Source organism: Pseudopodoces humilis, chromosome 6 (assembly GCF_049639895.1).
Source record: "Pseudopodoces humilis isolate 2021_Gansu_Grassland_sample_001 chromosome 6, ASM4963989v1, whole genome shotgun sequence".
Taxonomy (NCBI): Eukaryota; Metazoa; Chordata; class Aves; order Passeriformes; family Paridae; genus Pseudopodoces; species Pseudopodoces humilis.
Genome location: NC_142205.1, coordinates 30714617 through 30730062, shown reverse-complemented (window position 1 = coordinate 30730062; position 15446 = coordinate 30714617). Strand labels below are relative to the sequence as shown.

At 35.8% G+C, this 15446-nt stretch overlaps 1 protein-coding gene across 6 annotated transcripts in view; it reads right to left on the bottom strand.

The window, feature by feature from the left end:
• The window catches only part of FAT1 (FAT atypical cadherin 1), a 104764-nt gene that overhangs the window by 60097 nt on the left and 29221 nt on the right, over nt 1-15446 (bottom strand). For all 6 annotated transcript variants that reach the window (XM_088056245.1, XM_088056244.1, XM_014261033.2 and 3 more), the window contains exon 3: nt 7355-7669. In XM_088056245.1, coding sequence (XP_087912371.1) covers nt 7355-7669 — 315 coding nt within the window. The remainder of the gene's footprint in view (nt 1-7354; nt 7670-15446) is intronic.

Below are 15446 nucleotides of genomic sequence, written 5' to 3'. Positions count from 1 at the left end.
TTTCCATGACTGCTGCATCAGAACATGGGGAAACTGAAAGAGGACTTCACTTTCTTTTACTCTTGGTTTACAACACAGATCATGCAGAGCATGACCTGAAGTTTTTATGTAGTTCCAGGGACAAATAAAGGAGAAGGAAAGGACTACTGTGCTTCCCATTTATTTCCCCATTTTTATTTTTTTTTCCAATGACATGTAAGAGAACAAATAAAATAAATCAATCAATCCCCCCGCCAAGACTCAAAAGAAGTGCTCTGTACAGAAATGCTTTCCAGTAATTTCTACAATAGCTGCCTCTATGACAGCAAAATTTCTGTATTTGCAAATGCTAAATCTCTAAATAGTGTAAAGTGAATGGATATGAAAATATTGTTAGAAATTTCAGATATGAACTTGTTTTCACAGTTACAAAAAAGACCTAGCACTTCAAGTGCTTCTAAAAAGGAAAATCAAAGTAGCTTTTTGCAGAATTAAACTCTTTTTACAAACATCTGGGTTAATTCTGGTAATATTTTCAGTAAAGGAAAAAAACTGTTATAGAGAGAGTAGAATCAAATACTTTACTTTCTCTGCATGTCACAGGTAAACACTTGAGGACATGGAGGCTGCAACATACACTTCAAGCTGTGTGACATAAGTGAACAATAATTGAGCCTGGCATTGCTTACCAGCTACAGAAGTTACACAAAAAAAATCAGCATTTTGATCTTTATTTAATTTTAAATCACATAAGTGTGCAATATACTAACACTGGTTTTATCAAAGTTCCAAAAAATGTTACATCAATTGGGATTAAAAACCACAAGTAGTTAAACAACAAAGATTTCCATTGTTAAAATGAAGCCAGTACTACTCTGTGGTCACTGACCCTTCATTTCCTCACTAAGTAATTCTCCAGTTTTATCGGAAACCCATGGAAGTTGTTTGCAGCTGTACCCATTTCCTACTTCACTTCGGTCTCCAAATCAGACAGACACACACACTGCTTTAAAGGTTACTGTGTAAAATGCACAGGATACAGTTATATTCTGAAAGGGCAATTATTCAAAGCTTCTGCTGAATTCCCTAACTAATATCCTTATCTAAATGGACTACCTCCTACATTGTAAATTACTAATTTCCTCAAAAGTATGTCCAAAACATTCTCATAATAATACCACAGTGCTTCATACATAAATTAATATATCTTTACAACACTCCCAAGTAATTAGGTCATGCAATTATTTCTATTTTATACCTGAAAAACCTAAGTATGGGAAAACTAACAACTCAAAATTAATTCTGGCATCCTCCTGCCCAGGTTGTGAACCCAAGTCTAGTTTCCAGAAGTATGCATCTCTTTCATACCAAGTTTCACTAAAAACATAGAATGCAATCTATTTCTATTCTATATCTATAGAATGCAATAATCATTTGCAATCAGCATTCCTGCCAATCTGAGTCAAAATTGTTACTTGGAGCAATATTAAGCACCTCTCTTCCTCATTTGCTATTATTGGTGTAAATTTCTGAGGTAAGGAATAACTTCTCAAGAAAGTGTTTTCTGCTACCCAGACCTGATTCCTTCCCCAAGCCAAATCTGGTTGGCACAACAAACGTAACAGAAGTCCTGGGAAAGTGGAAAGCAGCATTCCAATTGGGCAAAAGACCAGAGATTATTTCTAGCCTGAACATATGCACAAGGTAATACAAAAAGAGTATAAGGACCCTATATGGATACCTGGTTAGGATTCCATTTTCTTGCTCAGTAATACTAAAGAGAGCTGGAGCTCCTTTTCCTCTGCAAATGCAGATTTTGCCACTCTAGTGTACATGCTGCCACTTACAAAGCAGCATAACCTTCTTTCAGGCACCTTAACTCAGCAATCTTTAAGATACTCATCATATGAAGCCCATAACACTGAGCAGCAGATATTTAAAAACATGGTATACCAAAACTATTTAATCCATATGGAAACTGTTACAGAGTTCAGGGAATTCAGTTTTAGAGACAGTTCAGTCTAATGTCTCTAGTTGTCTACAGCAATTAAGGAAGTTCTCCCTAGCTCTTCAATCTCAATGTTTTACATATGACTTGCTGAGTTACTGTTATTCATTTAAAAGTTAATACCTTTCTTCTAATTTCACATGATGTTTGCCATCCCACAATTTAAAAAGTAAAGCTAGAAGAAAAATACAAAACAGGAAACAATGATAGGAAATTAATTTGATGGACAATGTCATTCTGGGGAACTGTAAGCACACATTGTAAACTGGGGAGATACTTTGCAAACTACCCTTACAATTCTTACTAGGTGCAATAAAAAGCTCATATTTCATGCATGTCCTACCCTCCTCAAACAGAAAGAAATTACATGGTTTGATTGAAAGCTTTTAAAATGAATACAATAACTCTTTTGAATAGGTACTAACAGATCCATTTCTACATATATAATTTCTAAATAAAAGTATATAAGAAATTATAAAATCGTAATTCATCAACTCATAAACGTACGCTTATATACAATGGTATCATCAGCTACTACTTGTAGATGCCATACTTTTCCATACCTGTTCCACTTTCTCTAAGAAAGCAATCCTGCTATCCTTCCAACAATTTTCAAAAGCAAAAAAGTAAACTAAGATATTTTAATATGAAAAGTGCAAAGATGAGGAAAAATATAAATTTTTCTACTCAATATGACCGTGTTCATGTAAAATAGAAACATTGAGTAGTTTATTCCAAACATTAAAATAATCAATTGTATTTTGTAAATATAGCCATGGAGTTTACATCTATGATATGTAAAACTTTTCAGTTCTACAAGTACCCAAATAGCTCACAAGCGAATAAGCCACACCTGCAAGATACAGAAATAATACTAAACCACTATCATACATATCTTATGTATTACATGTGCTTATAAAAGCACTGTATATGTATTTTGAGCTCCAAGGCACAAATCCCAGAACTTGTTTACTGCTATATAATGCTTTGCTGTACATGAGTGTTGCTAAATGTGCAAATCTTTTCTGAGCCTCAGTGCAATAGCTCTAGTGTTAAGTGCTGAGATTAACCACAGAGTCCCAGGATGTGTGTTCAGAACAGCCATCAAATAGTGCAACTTCAACTCTTTCCATCTAAACCTATTAACACGAGTTGCAACTCTTCCACTTTGTCAATTTTCTTCTGAATTTAATTACAAGCTATGTTGCAAGAAGTTAAGCACATATAAAGTAGTTATCATAATTTGCATGTTGGTCTACAGTTATGTTCAGATTGAGCATGAAAGTTCTGGAATTAAATCTTTGCTCTCATTCTGGCAAATATTATTATGATAACTATTTATATTCAACCTGGACAGCTCATATGTACAGCACTTTTTTTTCATTAAATGGAAAGTCCAAAGATAAATAAAATGCTATTTCATTTGTTTTCATGAGAGACCAAGTATATGTGAAAAGGTTACAAAATGTCCTGTGATGTAGCATGTTATATACACTGTTCTAAGAAGTGAAATAGGGTGCAAAGAAAAACTTAGCAGTGTTTCCTTAAGTTACTTTATAATTATTTGAAATATAAAATATGTTTTTAAGTGTCAGTGAAGATTTACTGAAGGGGATACTTGGAAACAGATTGCAATTAGAAGCCTGCAGACGCTACTTAAGCCAGTCGCATTTCTGAGACACACATCAGTCAGTCAATAGCTCTCATTGTGAAAAGAAATCTCTTTTTGTGAAAGATGAACTATAACCTACAAAGATCCATGTCAGTGAGTTTCTAAAAATTCAAGATTATTGCATTAAGACACAGACATCTTAGTCTGGAGTCCACAAAATTCTAGAAATGCATTAGCTGCATCAGGAGAACAGAATGCAGTGTTTCACGTGATACAGGTTATGTGTAGGTTGTTTCTATTTATAATCTGTATTACTACTATGTGTGGGAATTCTAGCCATGGACCAAAATACCATAGGATTGAATTTTATAAAGAGGAAGGAAACAATGGATCCTTGACCAGGAGAAGAGATAATAACACATTACCACCTGAAATATATTCTTAACACTCACCACATATTTTAAGAATCCCAACACTAGCTTTTAAGTTGACTTGAACTGAATGCCATTACAGTCCTCCACTCGCCTTTGGGGAGGCAAACCAGCACATACTTAACACATACTCTCACTTTCAATGTTACAACAGCACACAGTTAAAAAGACTTGATTTGTATTCCAGCCCTATCTCCCCTGTGGTTTGAAGCTAAACCTGGGGCTCTGGGGAAGGTTTCTCTTCCTTGGACAAATAGCCTAAGGTGTGTAACTTCACAAGGTACAACAAGAATAATATATACACACAAGAGCAAACAAGACAGGGCTTGATCTCTCCAATTCTAGTCAAAGGAACTCTTCAGCCGAGCCCTCTTTTAATTGATTGGGGAAGATAAAATACACTGTGTTATAACTAGAACAATAACCAGTGTGTTTTAAAGTGTTTTAACAACTCCTTAACATGTCAATTCTATTGAAAACACTTTCACACCAAGTAAGATCTATTCAGACTAAATATATTTGATATCTAATAGACAGAAGAGAGACTTAAGAACTTATGAACCTGATAACCTCAGTCGAAACTCAACCACTATGTTAGTGCCCACTGCAGACTAACAGTTTCAGACTGGTCATGTACAGGACAGGCAGTATGGTACATCAGAGCAATGAAACTCAGGGTCCTATTTCATGGGAAGACAACATATATGAGTTAGCTTTTTAATATCCATTGAATTAGCTGAGTGCACTCTAGGAACAAGTTTCCTTTCTCTCCTCTGCCCACCTTTTGTCCTTCACTATGTTTAAGATGTCTGTCTAGAAGCATGTCTATCTAGCATTACAATTTTAGCAGTAATAGACCCCAGTAAAGGGTGATATGAATGGCACATGAAAGGTGAATACCTAAACCTGCACCTTTAATTATACTGATGGAAAAAAATAATTTTCTTCTGATGAATGTAAATCAGAGGGACATTTTTTTATTCCTAGTGCTTGTGTTCTGAAATATAATGATTTAATTATTTCCAGTTGCCCTTTTGTTATTTTCTTGAACACCAAGCTGAGAAGGACTGAAGATCACGATGCTTGCTTCTACTGTATGCATGCTACAATAAAGGCACGTAGGAAACTTTCTTGACAGAAAATCTTTATTTCTCTTCTATTAAGTATTCCTTATCACTTCACCAGCCAGTGTGTTGAGCTCTCTCTCTCTCTCAAGGTCCCTTTCTAACCTAAATGAGACCACAGTAAGCTACTGACATGGGAAACTGCAAACTCTGGACGAAGACAAGTCACAATCTCCCAGTGCCCTAATTCTTCTACCCATTAAATAGGAATAAAGATATTTCTTTAAGTCAAAAGTTTGGCAAGGGAGGTACAGAAGTGTCTTTTTTCAAAACACAGTTTGGAAAATGTCATCTGCTGATACATGGGACGGAAAGGGGAGGAAAAGAACAGAAGAAAGAGGAAGAGAACATTCCTGACCTGCAGGAATATTTATGGAAACAATAACCAAAAATAACTGGCCAGTTATACAGCAATGATGAAATTAATGGAGGTAGAATTTATGTTCCTTTGCAATTTGAATACTGCAGTCACTCACTTTTGTCCACCCAACTCACAGGCAATTTTATTCCCATTTTATCAGTATTATACTGAGACAACAAAAAATATCAAAGTGGCAGGCTTTTGAAAAGTACTTTTCAAAATCAGAAAGGACAAGGAAGCATATAAAAAAAGCAGATTTTTTTTCCTTTTACATCACGTAAAATGAGAGAAAACAGAGACATAGAGTAAAGCAAATAGAAATAAAGCATACAAACACTTTCTGCATTCACTTTAGAAGACTGTGGTTGAATTTTTCTTGTTTTATTTGTCAGGCTCCCTTTCCTCTAAAACCAACATTTTGTAAATATAGTGTTTAGATGAAGGCTTTAACTATACTAAATATCTTCTGTTTCTATAGCTGTTTCAGATGTCCCTCCTGGCAGTGTTTTCACAGATGCAGCACATGCTGACAAAGAAGTTATTGGCAGAAATAACTCAAATAACATACCTGTGTTTGCACTCAGAGCTTTGCTGACACAGCAATTACAATTGATAAAGCACACAAGTCTTTCATACCCTGAGCTGAAAGAACTACAAAACAAAATGAAGGCCACAGCCTCCAAAACACATTTTTTTCACTCCATTTGTGTTCCTTTAAGTCTCCTGGAATTGCTTCCATAAATGGACAAGAGGTAAATTAATAAAGCTTCTATTGCTGCCTTGTGCTTCCTGGGTTTTTAATAGATTACTTACTACATCTCTGCAGGACCTCTAATCTAAAACTCTCTGAATTGTGAGGGAAAAAAAAAAATCTGGTTGAGTGAATCAGAAGCATCTCTCATAATTTTTGCTGTGAAATAATACCTAAACAAAACATACAAAAAGATAAGCTAGGCAGAACTTGGCAAAAAAAAAAAAAAACCCAAGCTCTTCTCTAGGCATAAACTGTGGGAAAAACATCCAGTATATGTACTACTTTCTCCACATTCAGAAGGAAGGAATGGTAGGCAACCCTTAAAATATTTTCAAAATTACTGGGTAGCTTCAGTTAAGACTGATTATTTTGCTTTCCATCTGTCTGTCCTACACACCTTTCAGTATCTGCAATTCAGTTATTAAGAAGTTCTTGTGTTTGTACTCCCCTGTAAAAACCTCAGTGTTTTTTTCTGAAGCTTCCCAAATGACCAATGAACTCAGACTCTTTCTTTTCATTGCATGAAAATAATCCTCCAGATTATGTATTTCTAGCAGCACCAATAGTTAATTACAAAGAACATATCTTTTGACTGTGGAACAAGTGAGTGTGCAGGTATTAAATGGTTTATTTTGCCTAGACTAAGGGGACACCCCCTCCCATCTCCCCCAAAAAAAAATTAAAAAGGCCTGACAAAAACACTATGCATGAAACTTTGAAGACAACTAAAACCAACTTGGATGAAACTAAACTAAAATATGGGTTTTTACAGTATGCTTACTGCACCATAAAAATGCATGGACATTGACCAGTGTAGAGTGGAGCTACTCAGAAGTAAGCCTTCACAAAACACGCCTGATACAGATGTCAAGTACTTTGAACCAAGTGCTTCACTCTCATATCCTTTTCTACATGTTTTTATAACTTACTAATATTGACACAGCTCAAGACTCCAGCTGAACTCCAGCTATTGTGAAAGCATGTTTTCAGTGTTAAACCAAAGCTTTTTATTTCACCTGGGTTGTGCATTTATGCAAATACATTAATTTATTAATACATAAAATAAAACACTGTATTGTGCTTACCAGTTTTGGGGTTTATTGAGAAGAATCCCTGTGGATTTCCACTTGTAATCTTGTAGGTTAATTTTTCGCTTGAGCTCGAATCTGGATCAAATGCCTCAATCTGAATGACAGATACATCTTTAGGTGAGTTTTCCATGACCTCTGGGTAATAAACTGGTTCTGTGGTCTGAGGAGCATTATCATTAACATCTCCAACTTCTATGTAGATTTCAATGAAGGATGATAAAGGCACAACGCCTTGGTCTGTTGCATAAACGGTAAGCCAGTAATGTGAAGTAGTCTCACGATCCAGGTGATCTGCAGTCTCAATAATACCTGTTTTATAGGAAGAAAGATAAATAGAAAATGCTCAATAACTATGCAGAAATGTGTTAAAATACAGTAACCAACAAGTTTAAATATATGAATAAATTAAAATGAATACAAGTTCTAAATGAACAACATTGATTCTACAATGTGTGCTAACATACACACACAAAAATATTAAGGCTAATCTGAAGCCACAAAACACAGAATTACTATAACAGTTTTCAACAATTATGCATCACATTTTACAGCAATGTATTACTTGATTTCCTTTCCAACATCTTTTGAAATACATCAGGTGCACTATTCATAAAATTGGTTTTGCCTAAAAGACTAAATCAAGTATGTAATTCACAATCTTTTGGGTCCTGAATGACCCATTTACTCATTACAATAAGTTTTATACCATACTGAACTATATTCTTTAGGTGCCAAACTCTTGAGGTCTTTACTATTATCTGTATTAATGAACAACTACTTAAATGTGAATCATTTTTATCTCTGCGTCCAAATGCATTATTTGGCTGAACTTTCTTAATGTGCTGATTTATGCTCACACAGACAAGTCACAGAAAATAAAACAAGTTATAGCAAAGCTAAGCTTTGCCAAGGTAGGACTAACCAATGGTTGCCATTACTCTAGAAACGAAGGCAGCAAAAATAGGGGCAAAAAATCTGCTCAGCCTTACAAACATAAAATGAATTACCAAATAAGGAACTACTATATAATTCACAAACTTAACAAAAAGCTGTCTGCTGAGCCTACAGAAGATTGTCTAAGCCAGAACTGACTAAAGAATTTATGCAGCAGGAAGAAATACAACTTTACTTTTATAAGCAGCTTACTCAACAGGTACAGCCATATTATGCATGTGTCAAAAGGGTATGTGGTATGGTGTAACCCATAAGATGGGGGATGAATATTAAATAGTCATGGAGCTATGGCACAATGAAACTTCACACTTTTCTTTTCCTGATCCAGCCAGTCCTACAGGGTGTCTGTTTTGAGACATTTTCTTAATAGAACTTAAAATCAACCTGATACATGTCAGGATGAGGACAGAGTTAAGCCCATGCAACCATTTCAGTGGAAATTTTGCAGGGCTTTGTCATGGCTCTTACTATTTGTTATACACTCACACACCAGGACTAATCAGGACTGGAGCCAAGATGAGTCAAACTATCACCATGACAGCCAGTTTTGGACTCTGCATAAAGCCACATAATGTGAGTATGCATGATGTGGCACTTCTACTGAGCTCATTTACCTCACACAGATACATATTTATGTGTATGTACACACCCATCAGTAAAAACAGGACCTCAATAAAACTATGTCACTCTTTTCACGGGAGTTCTTTGGGAAAGGAATTAACTCTTAAGTGTTGTGTCCTTCACAATCTACAGACACTTTTTCTAATACATTATACTGACTGAGCAAAATATTAAGGAATTACTTATTTATTCATTATTTTCTTTGCCTTGTGAGAAGCTGCATAAAGGTCTGACTGTGACAGTTTAAAATTTTAAGATGTCAATAAGATCACTTCAGAAAGGCTGGAGGGGATTGAAATTGATGCTCAGACCTATAAATTCCCATATATAGCATTTCAAGCAACATAGCATTTTAGAACTACCACCAGATGTCAGTGTGGAAATTGGTTTAATATAGTGTCAAAGGCTACAGAACTGGGATAAAAAGTAGGGGCAATGCAATTTCAAAATATACATGCATTACATGCAGTCTGTAAGTTGTCCTGAAAGTAAACTACTGGCTTTATAATTTCCTTTTTTATTTTTTTGTGGAACAACATCATCAACAACTAAGTTCAGCTGTTAATTAATACTGATATTTTACATTTCCACTCTCTCTGCCTCAGTACTTTTATTTTGTTTGGTGACAGTTTTACTATTAAAATAAAAAGGTAATACTACCCAGCAGTCACTGGATTTACTGAATAGTTTCTGCATAAATTTGCTCTTAAAAATGGACACAGCCTTGGGCACTCAGTTACCCAGATTCTACTTTGTAACTCATGGCACATTTTTTACATGACTCTACCTGGGACAGGAGACTTGCTCGAGAGTAAACAAATTTGCTACTTACCGTAGCCTCACTTCTAAATCTAAATGCTGGGTGTAGCACACAAGTGCTTAATCTTAAGTCTGGGTAGACTCTGTATGCCTTGGAAAGTTGTGTAAACCCTTCATGTCCTACCAAAGAGAAGACTGGACTGTATAAATTCCCTTCTAGCAAGGGTTCCAGCAACGCTGCTTTACTGCTTGTGATTCGTGCTGAAAAGAGCAACTGTTTTCATTTTACACGTCCCACTTTCTAAACAGTAGCTACATCAGAAGTGGCATATTAATTTTAACATAGCCATGACTGATTCTAAAGAAAGATAAAAACAGACTCCTGTGAAAATGAAGCTCACTTCCTGCAATCTGCTCACCTAACACAAATTCTACCTCTCTAGTTATTAAAGCTCCCCTCAAGTAAAAGGATGACTGAACGTATTTTGCTTCTGTAGTGTATCTGCTCTCAAATGTCCACTCCCTTAAGTCACATCTCTCAAGGAATGAAAAGGAAAAAAAGTACCACACCAAAAAAATAGTATCTCAAAAAGAACTATGTGGGAAAACTCACAGTATGATACAGTTCACATGGGCAACTTTGTCTTTTGGTTAATTTTTAATTTCAAGTTAGATCTGCATATATAATGTTTATTCTGTATATTTTACATAGACTTTGCAGAGTGTTCAATGAAAGGTTTAGAATCTGTCTGATGATCTGACCACTGGATGTATCATGTAACACAGATTCCCCAATAGAATAGCTTTGGCTTTCAGAATGTCCCAATTTCCTACAGGAGCACTCACACTCTGGGCACATATTAGTGAAAGTAACTGGGAATTTCATTATTTTTCCATTTTTCTCATGTTTCTCACTCAACTGATCCTGAATTTTAGGGTGAACATTTTTTCTTTATGTGGCCTTTACAATTCTAATCTGAACCAGAAAGCATCCAGGGAAACAATTTTATGATCAGTCAGCTATGCAAAATTGTCTAGCTAACTGTTTTACACTAATCAACAGATTAACTCCTGAAATTTAATTTTTTTACTTTTTTTTTTAAGGCACAAGGCACACAGTTTAAAATAGATGAAATAGACAGATACAATATAAGTATGCAAGTTGTATTTGTGGTTGGCCTACCTCTGGAAGTGTTCAAGGCCAGCTTGGACACATCTTTAAACAACCCGGTCTAGTGAAAGGTGTCTCTGCACATGGGCACAGAGTTGGAACCAGATGAACTTAAAGATTCTTTCCAAACTCAAACTATTCTACAGTTCCATGATTACTTGAGACAGGGATCGCAAGTAAGTGGATAAGGAACAAAAATTTCCCTTCAGCCAGCATATATTGAGGGCTATGAAGAAGAGGCCACCACACCTAGCTCTCCTCATTGATCAAAGCTGCAGGTAATAGCAAGGGAAAGGATGACTGATCTATTAATATGACTCAGTTTTCTTCTTGATGTTTGAACCCAGCAATAAAATGGAATAGATATACTGTGGTTTACCAGCACACACCTAGGGGTGAGGGCAGGCTCAGACAATGAAAACTTGAATTTCTTCTGGTTCTACATCAGCTTTTATGTCACAAAATACAGTCAAAACTAAACACACATAACTACATGAAGTACTTCAGGATTTTTCTGCCCCCTCAACAATCTGATCTTACATCAGTAATTACAAAACACCATCCTATTGTCATTACTCTAGTTGAAATTTCTCCTGCTTCTGCAAGTTAAACATTAAATCTTTCCTGATTTTGCTTACGAGAACACTAATAGCTTCATTTTTAATTTCTGTGCAACAATAATGAATAAAATTGCATTAAAACTTCAGTAGCCTACTACACCTTCTAAGGAGCACAAGCTCAAAAAATTCGACTGATTACTTTTTTTAACAATGATAACAATCATTCTCATACCAAATCACAGGTCTAGAACCAGTCCTTTAAGTACCATTGGTCCTTGTCTCAGTTTTCTGCTTTTGCACATGTTGACTGCAGTAGGCTATTTTACATATTAGGGCAGCATATGACTGTGTACTGCCTGAAAGCCAGAACTCAGAACTTGTGGAGTTTATAAATTCACTGGTTTCTAGTTCCAGTGGTTCTCAAGGTAACAGAGAAAAAACTGAGCAGTACTGCTACATTAAACAGAAATAATAAAACTAATAAGAGTTAATTTGTTTTAATCTTGCCAACACCTAGACCCATTAAGCATCAGTAAGATGCCGATCGTACGACCAGTTTCAACAGCATGTTTTGGCTCCTAGAAAGAATTTCTTCTTTTTTCTTCAAGTAGTGCAAGGCACATTTAAGGAATACCCCTTAACTGCCTCTATTGTATCTGCAATGCTGTAAAAGCTCCATCTCTGCTCTAACTCTTCTCCCACTCACAGAATATCTTTAATCAGCAGATTTCCCATCCATCCATCCTCTAGGCTAAGGCAGTTGGCTAATTTTGACTCTTACACACCATTTGCTTTTTATGTAGCAAGACAAGTTGAGAAATATACTAACAAATCTTTTGCATGTATGGTAATCCCGAAGACTTGCAAACATTGTTATTCAAAACATAAGGTGAAGTGAGGATTTAAAAAGCATTTTTCACCTGACTGGCTGTGCAATCTTGAAGCCTTTCAGGTAGTCAGGATAAAAAGAAATTTAAATTCAGTCACTAACCACCAGAGGGGTGCACAAAAGAGCTCTGATGAAACATTTCTCAGGCATCTGCAAGAGGACATCAGAACTTATTTTATAATATTCATGTCTGAAATTTTAGACTAGATATTCTTCCCACTCGATGAAATAGGACTTTTCTATCAATTTCATTACAGGAAGGCAACAGTCCTAAGTGACTACTGTAGAATATAACTCGGACAGAATTTAATGTGGAGGAACAGGATGGTTTATGAATACAGCAACTGAGGAAAAAGTCAAAACAGTAACCCAGCTCTCAACAAGAACCAACACCTCCCCCAGTTTAAATCCCACAACACAAATCACTACAACCAAAGTCACTCTTAAAAACAAAAATAAGCATAAAATACACCTTAAATCTGACACGCTTATATATGCCAATTTTATCTAATTAACACATGCTCAGACTATAATAATCTCAATTCCCAGGGATGATCCTCCTTAAGCATACTTATCCATAAGAACTCTAATTAACAATATTAATGATTCCATAATGGAAATCAAAACCTGCGATCATTTCTCAGCAAAGCATGAAAATGCAGTTTAGCAGAATTTGCCCGGGAATGACATTTGAAATAAATTAAGAAATCCCTGGCATGGAACATGATGCTTGAAATCTGATTACAAACTTAATTAATCTAACTCCTACTAAGTTGGGTAAATCAAAAAGCCTCTTCAGCTGCTTTAGAAGCCATTTGGGGGGCTAGGGGGCAAGCAATGTTTAACAAATTGGACAAACAAGAGTTTTGATCAAATATGACCTTCAACAAACAACTAATTCAAATCAAAGTTTTAAAAGCCAGTGGATTAAGCCTGTTACAAACACAGAGACATGCTGTCCTCAATGGCACTAGAGTTCCAGCACACCAACCCAGACTGCATCTGTCCTGAATTCTAAACAAACTGCAAGTCACTGCAGGGTAAACTATCGCTAAGGCCTGCACACTTTTAAATTAGAGATGAAGTTGTTCAGCACATACTGCAGTTTACTATGTGAATCTCTGCTACCTCGAGATAGACAACATATATATTTTCCAGAAGTTAGGTAAACAAGGGTCCAAAGGATCCCAGCTCCCAGAAGTTTACTGGCCAGTTTTGCTGGGAAAATTTCTGCTTTACATTTTCTTGAAACTTTGCTTAAGTTATTGTTAAAAGAAAGGAAGAGTCACATCAGCCTCATTTGTTAGTGGTTTGGCTACTTCCCAAGTAAAGTCTTATTTAATATAATACTATCATACTTTGGCTTCTAATGATATACAATTCAGAACAGAAAGTTTTCTGGTTTTTACTAAAATCTCCACAATTGCATGGCCAGAACAGGCCAGAAAACAAAAGACCTTTTAAAAAGCCTATATAAAAGGTATTTTCAACTTTCGATTTTTTGCGCAGCTCATTTTATTTAAAATAGCATCTATTCTAACCAATACTTTGTTAATGACAGTGCAGTTCTTCAAACATATCCAGATCAAACACAGATGAACATAAATTACTTCTATTCATCTCTTCTTATATGCTCTATTTTTCCTAGATTACTTTCTTACATTATTACCTACCATGATGTGATAGCATTTTCCTGAGCTGTATAAATTCAGAGGCTATAGCAAAGAAGACAGGATTAAAAATACAAAAAACAGTCCCCCACCCCTCAAAAACCTGCATCCACAAGAAACCAGGAAAGAGCATCTGGCAGAGGAAAAGATGCAGACCCCAGATGCCTTAAAGAGGAGTACATCCACACTCTTTTACCCTCCTTTTCCCTTTGAGTTACTCCTAGAGGCACAGCCAAATGAGGACAGTTGGCAAGTGCCGCCCTGTGTGTTCCTGTGTCTTACACATAGGGTTTTTTTCCTTGTTTTTATCCCTTCACTTTATGATTCCTGACAGAAATGCTAGGAAGAATGAAAGTGACTTGGGAAAAAAAAGTGCATTTCTTAATACTTATGGTATCTACCCACACAAGATAAAACAGACTACAGCAGACTAGAGTGCACTATTTACAAGTACTACACCCATCTGAAATACTAATTGTGGCCAGTGTCATAGCTCAGATTTTTTTCCACTTTTACAGCAATTAAAAAAAACCTCTATCTGTGTTTCTGTTAACTTCTCAACTTCCTTCTGATAACTTCTGAAACTTCTGGTCACAACTATAATCTGACTTTGGGAAATGCCTTGAAGCAGTAGTCACAACCCTACATACCATAAAGTGTTTCATAATTTGAAGGTTTTGAAACATGTAACCTATTGAACTCTGAAGAAAAAAATTATTCTTTCCCTGAGGCCACTGTGCTACTGTAACTCAGGCCTCTACCAAGCGCCACTGTGTAAGAGACAACTAAACTTTAAGCCTACCAGGCTTCTAAAATAGCATCCAATGCTAATGTCAACAAAATTTAATAGTATTTGATCACTCAAGTGTAATAAATAACCACTTAGTAAAACCAAAACAAAGACAGCACAATATCACATCAGCCCTGATTTTACACAAACCAAATATCCTTAAGCACTGAAAATTTTACGTATGTCCTGCCACAGAGAAAATAAACTATTCATTACATACAACATCAGCTGAAAAGACCAAAATCTCCATCCTGGTAACTCCATGAAACAATCTCCTTCAAAAGAAGGAATGGAATGAGATTCCACTTGCAAAAGTGAAATGTCAGCTCATCCATTCTATAAACACAGCAAAATGCCAAGAGAGGCATGGCACTCTAACTCTTGAAATATTAAAGAGCTGTAGCAGGCAGAGTGAACTTTTTAAAAGTATATACAATCTCTTCTTTTAAGAAAAGTATTATTTTTGACAAATAAGCTGAGCTGGAAAAGTTCCTTGCTTTTACTACATGTGTACTTTGAACAGGAAGCATTACATGATTATGCCTCTATGGAACGAAGTGCAAAAGCCACCCAGAGAAATATGATTTGCTCTTCAGCTCCATAGCAATTTAAAGCTTATCACTGACAATGCAAGCCACTCATATCAGACTTCTTGCATTTGAAGATTCACAC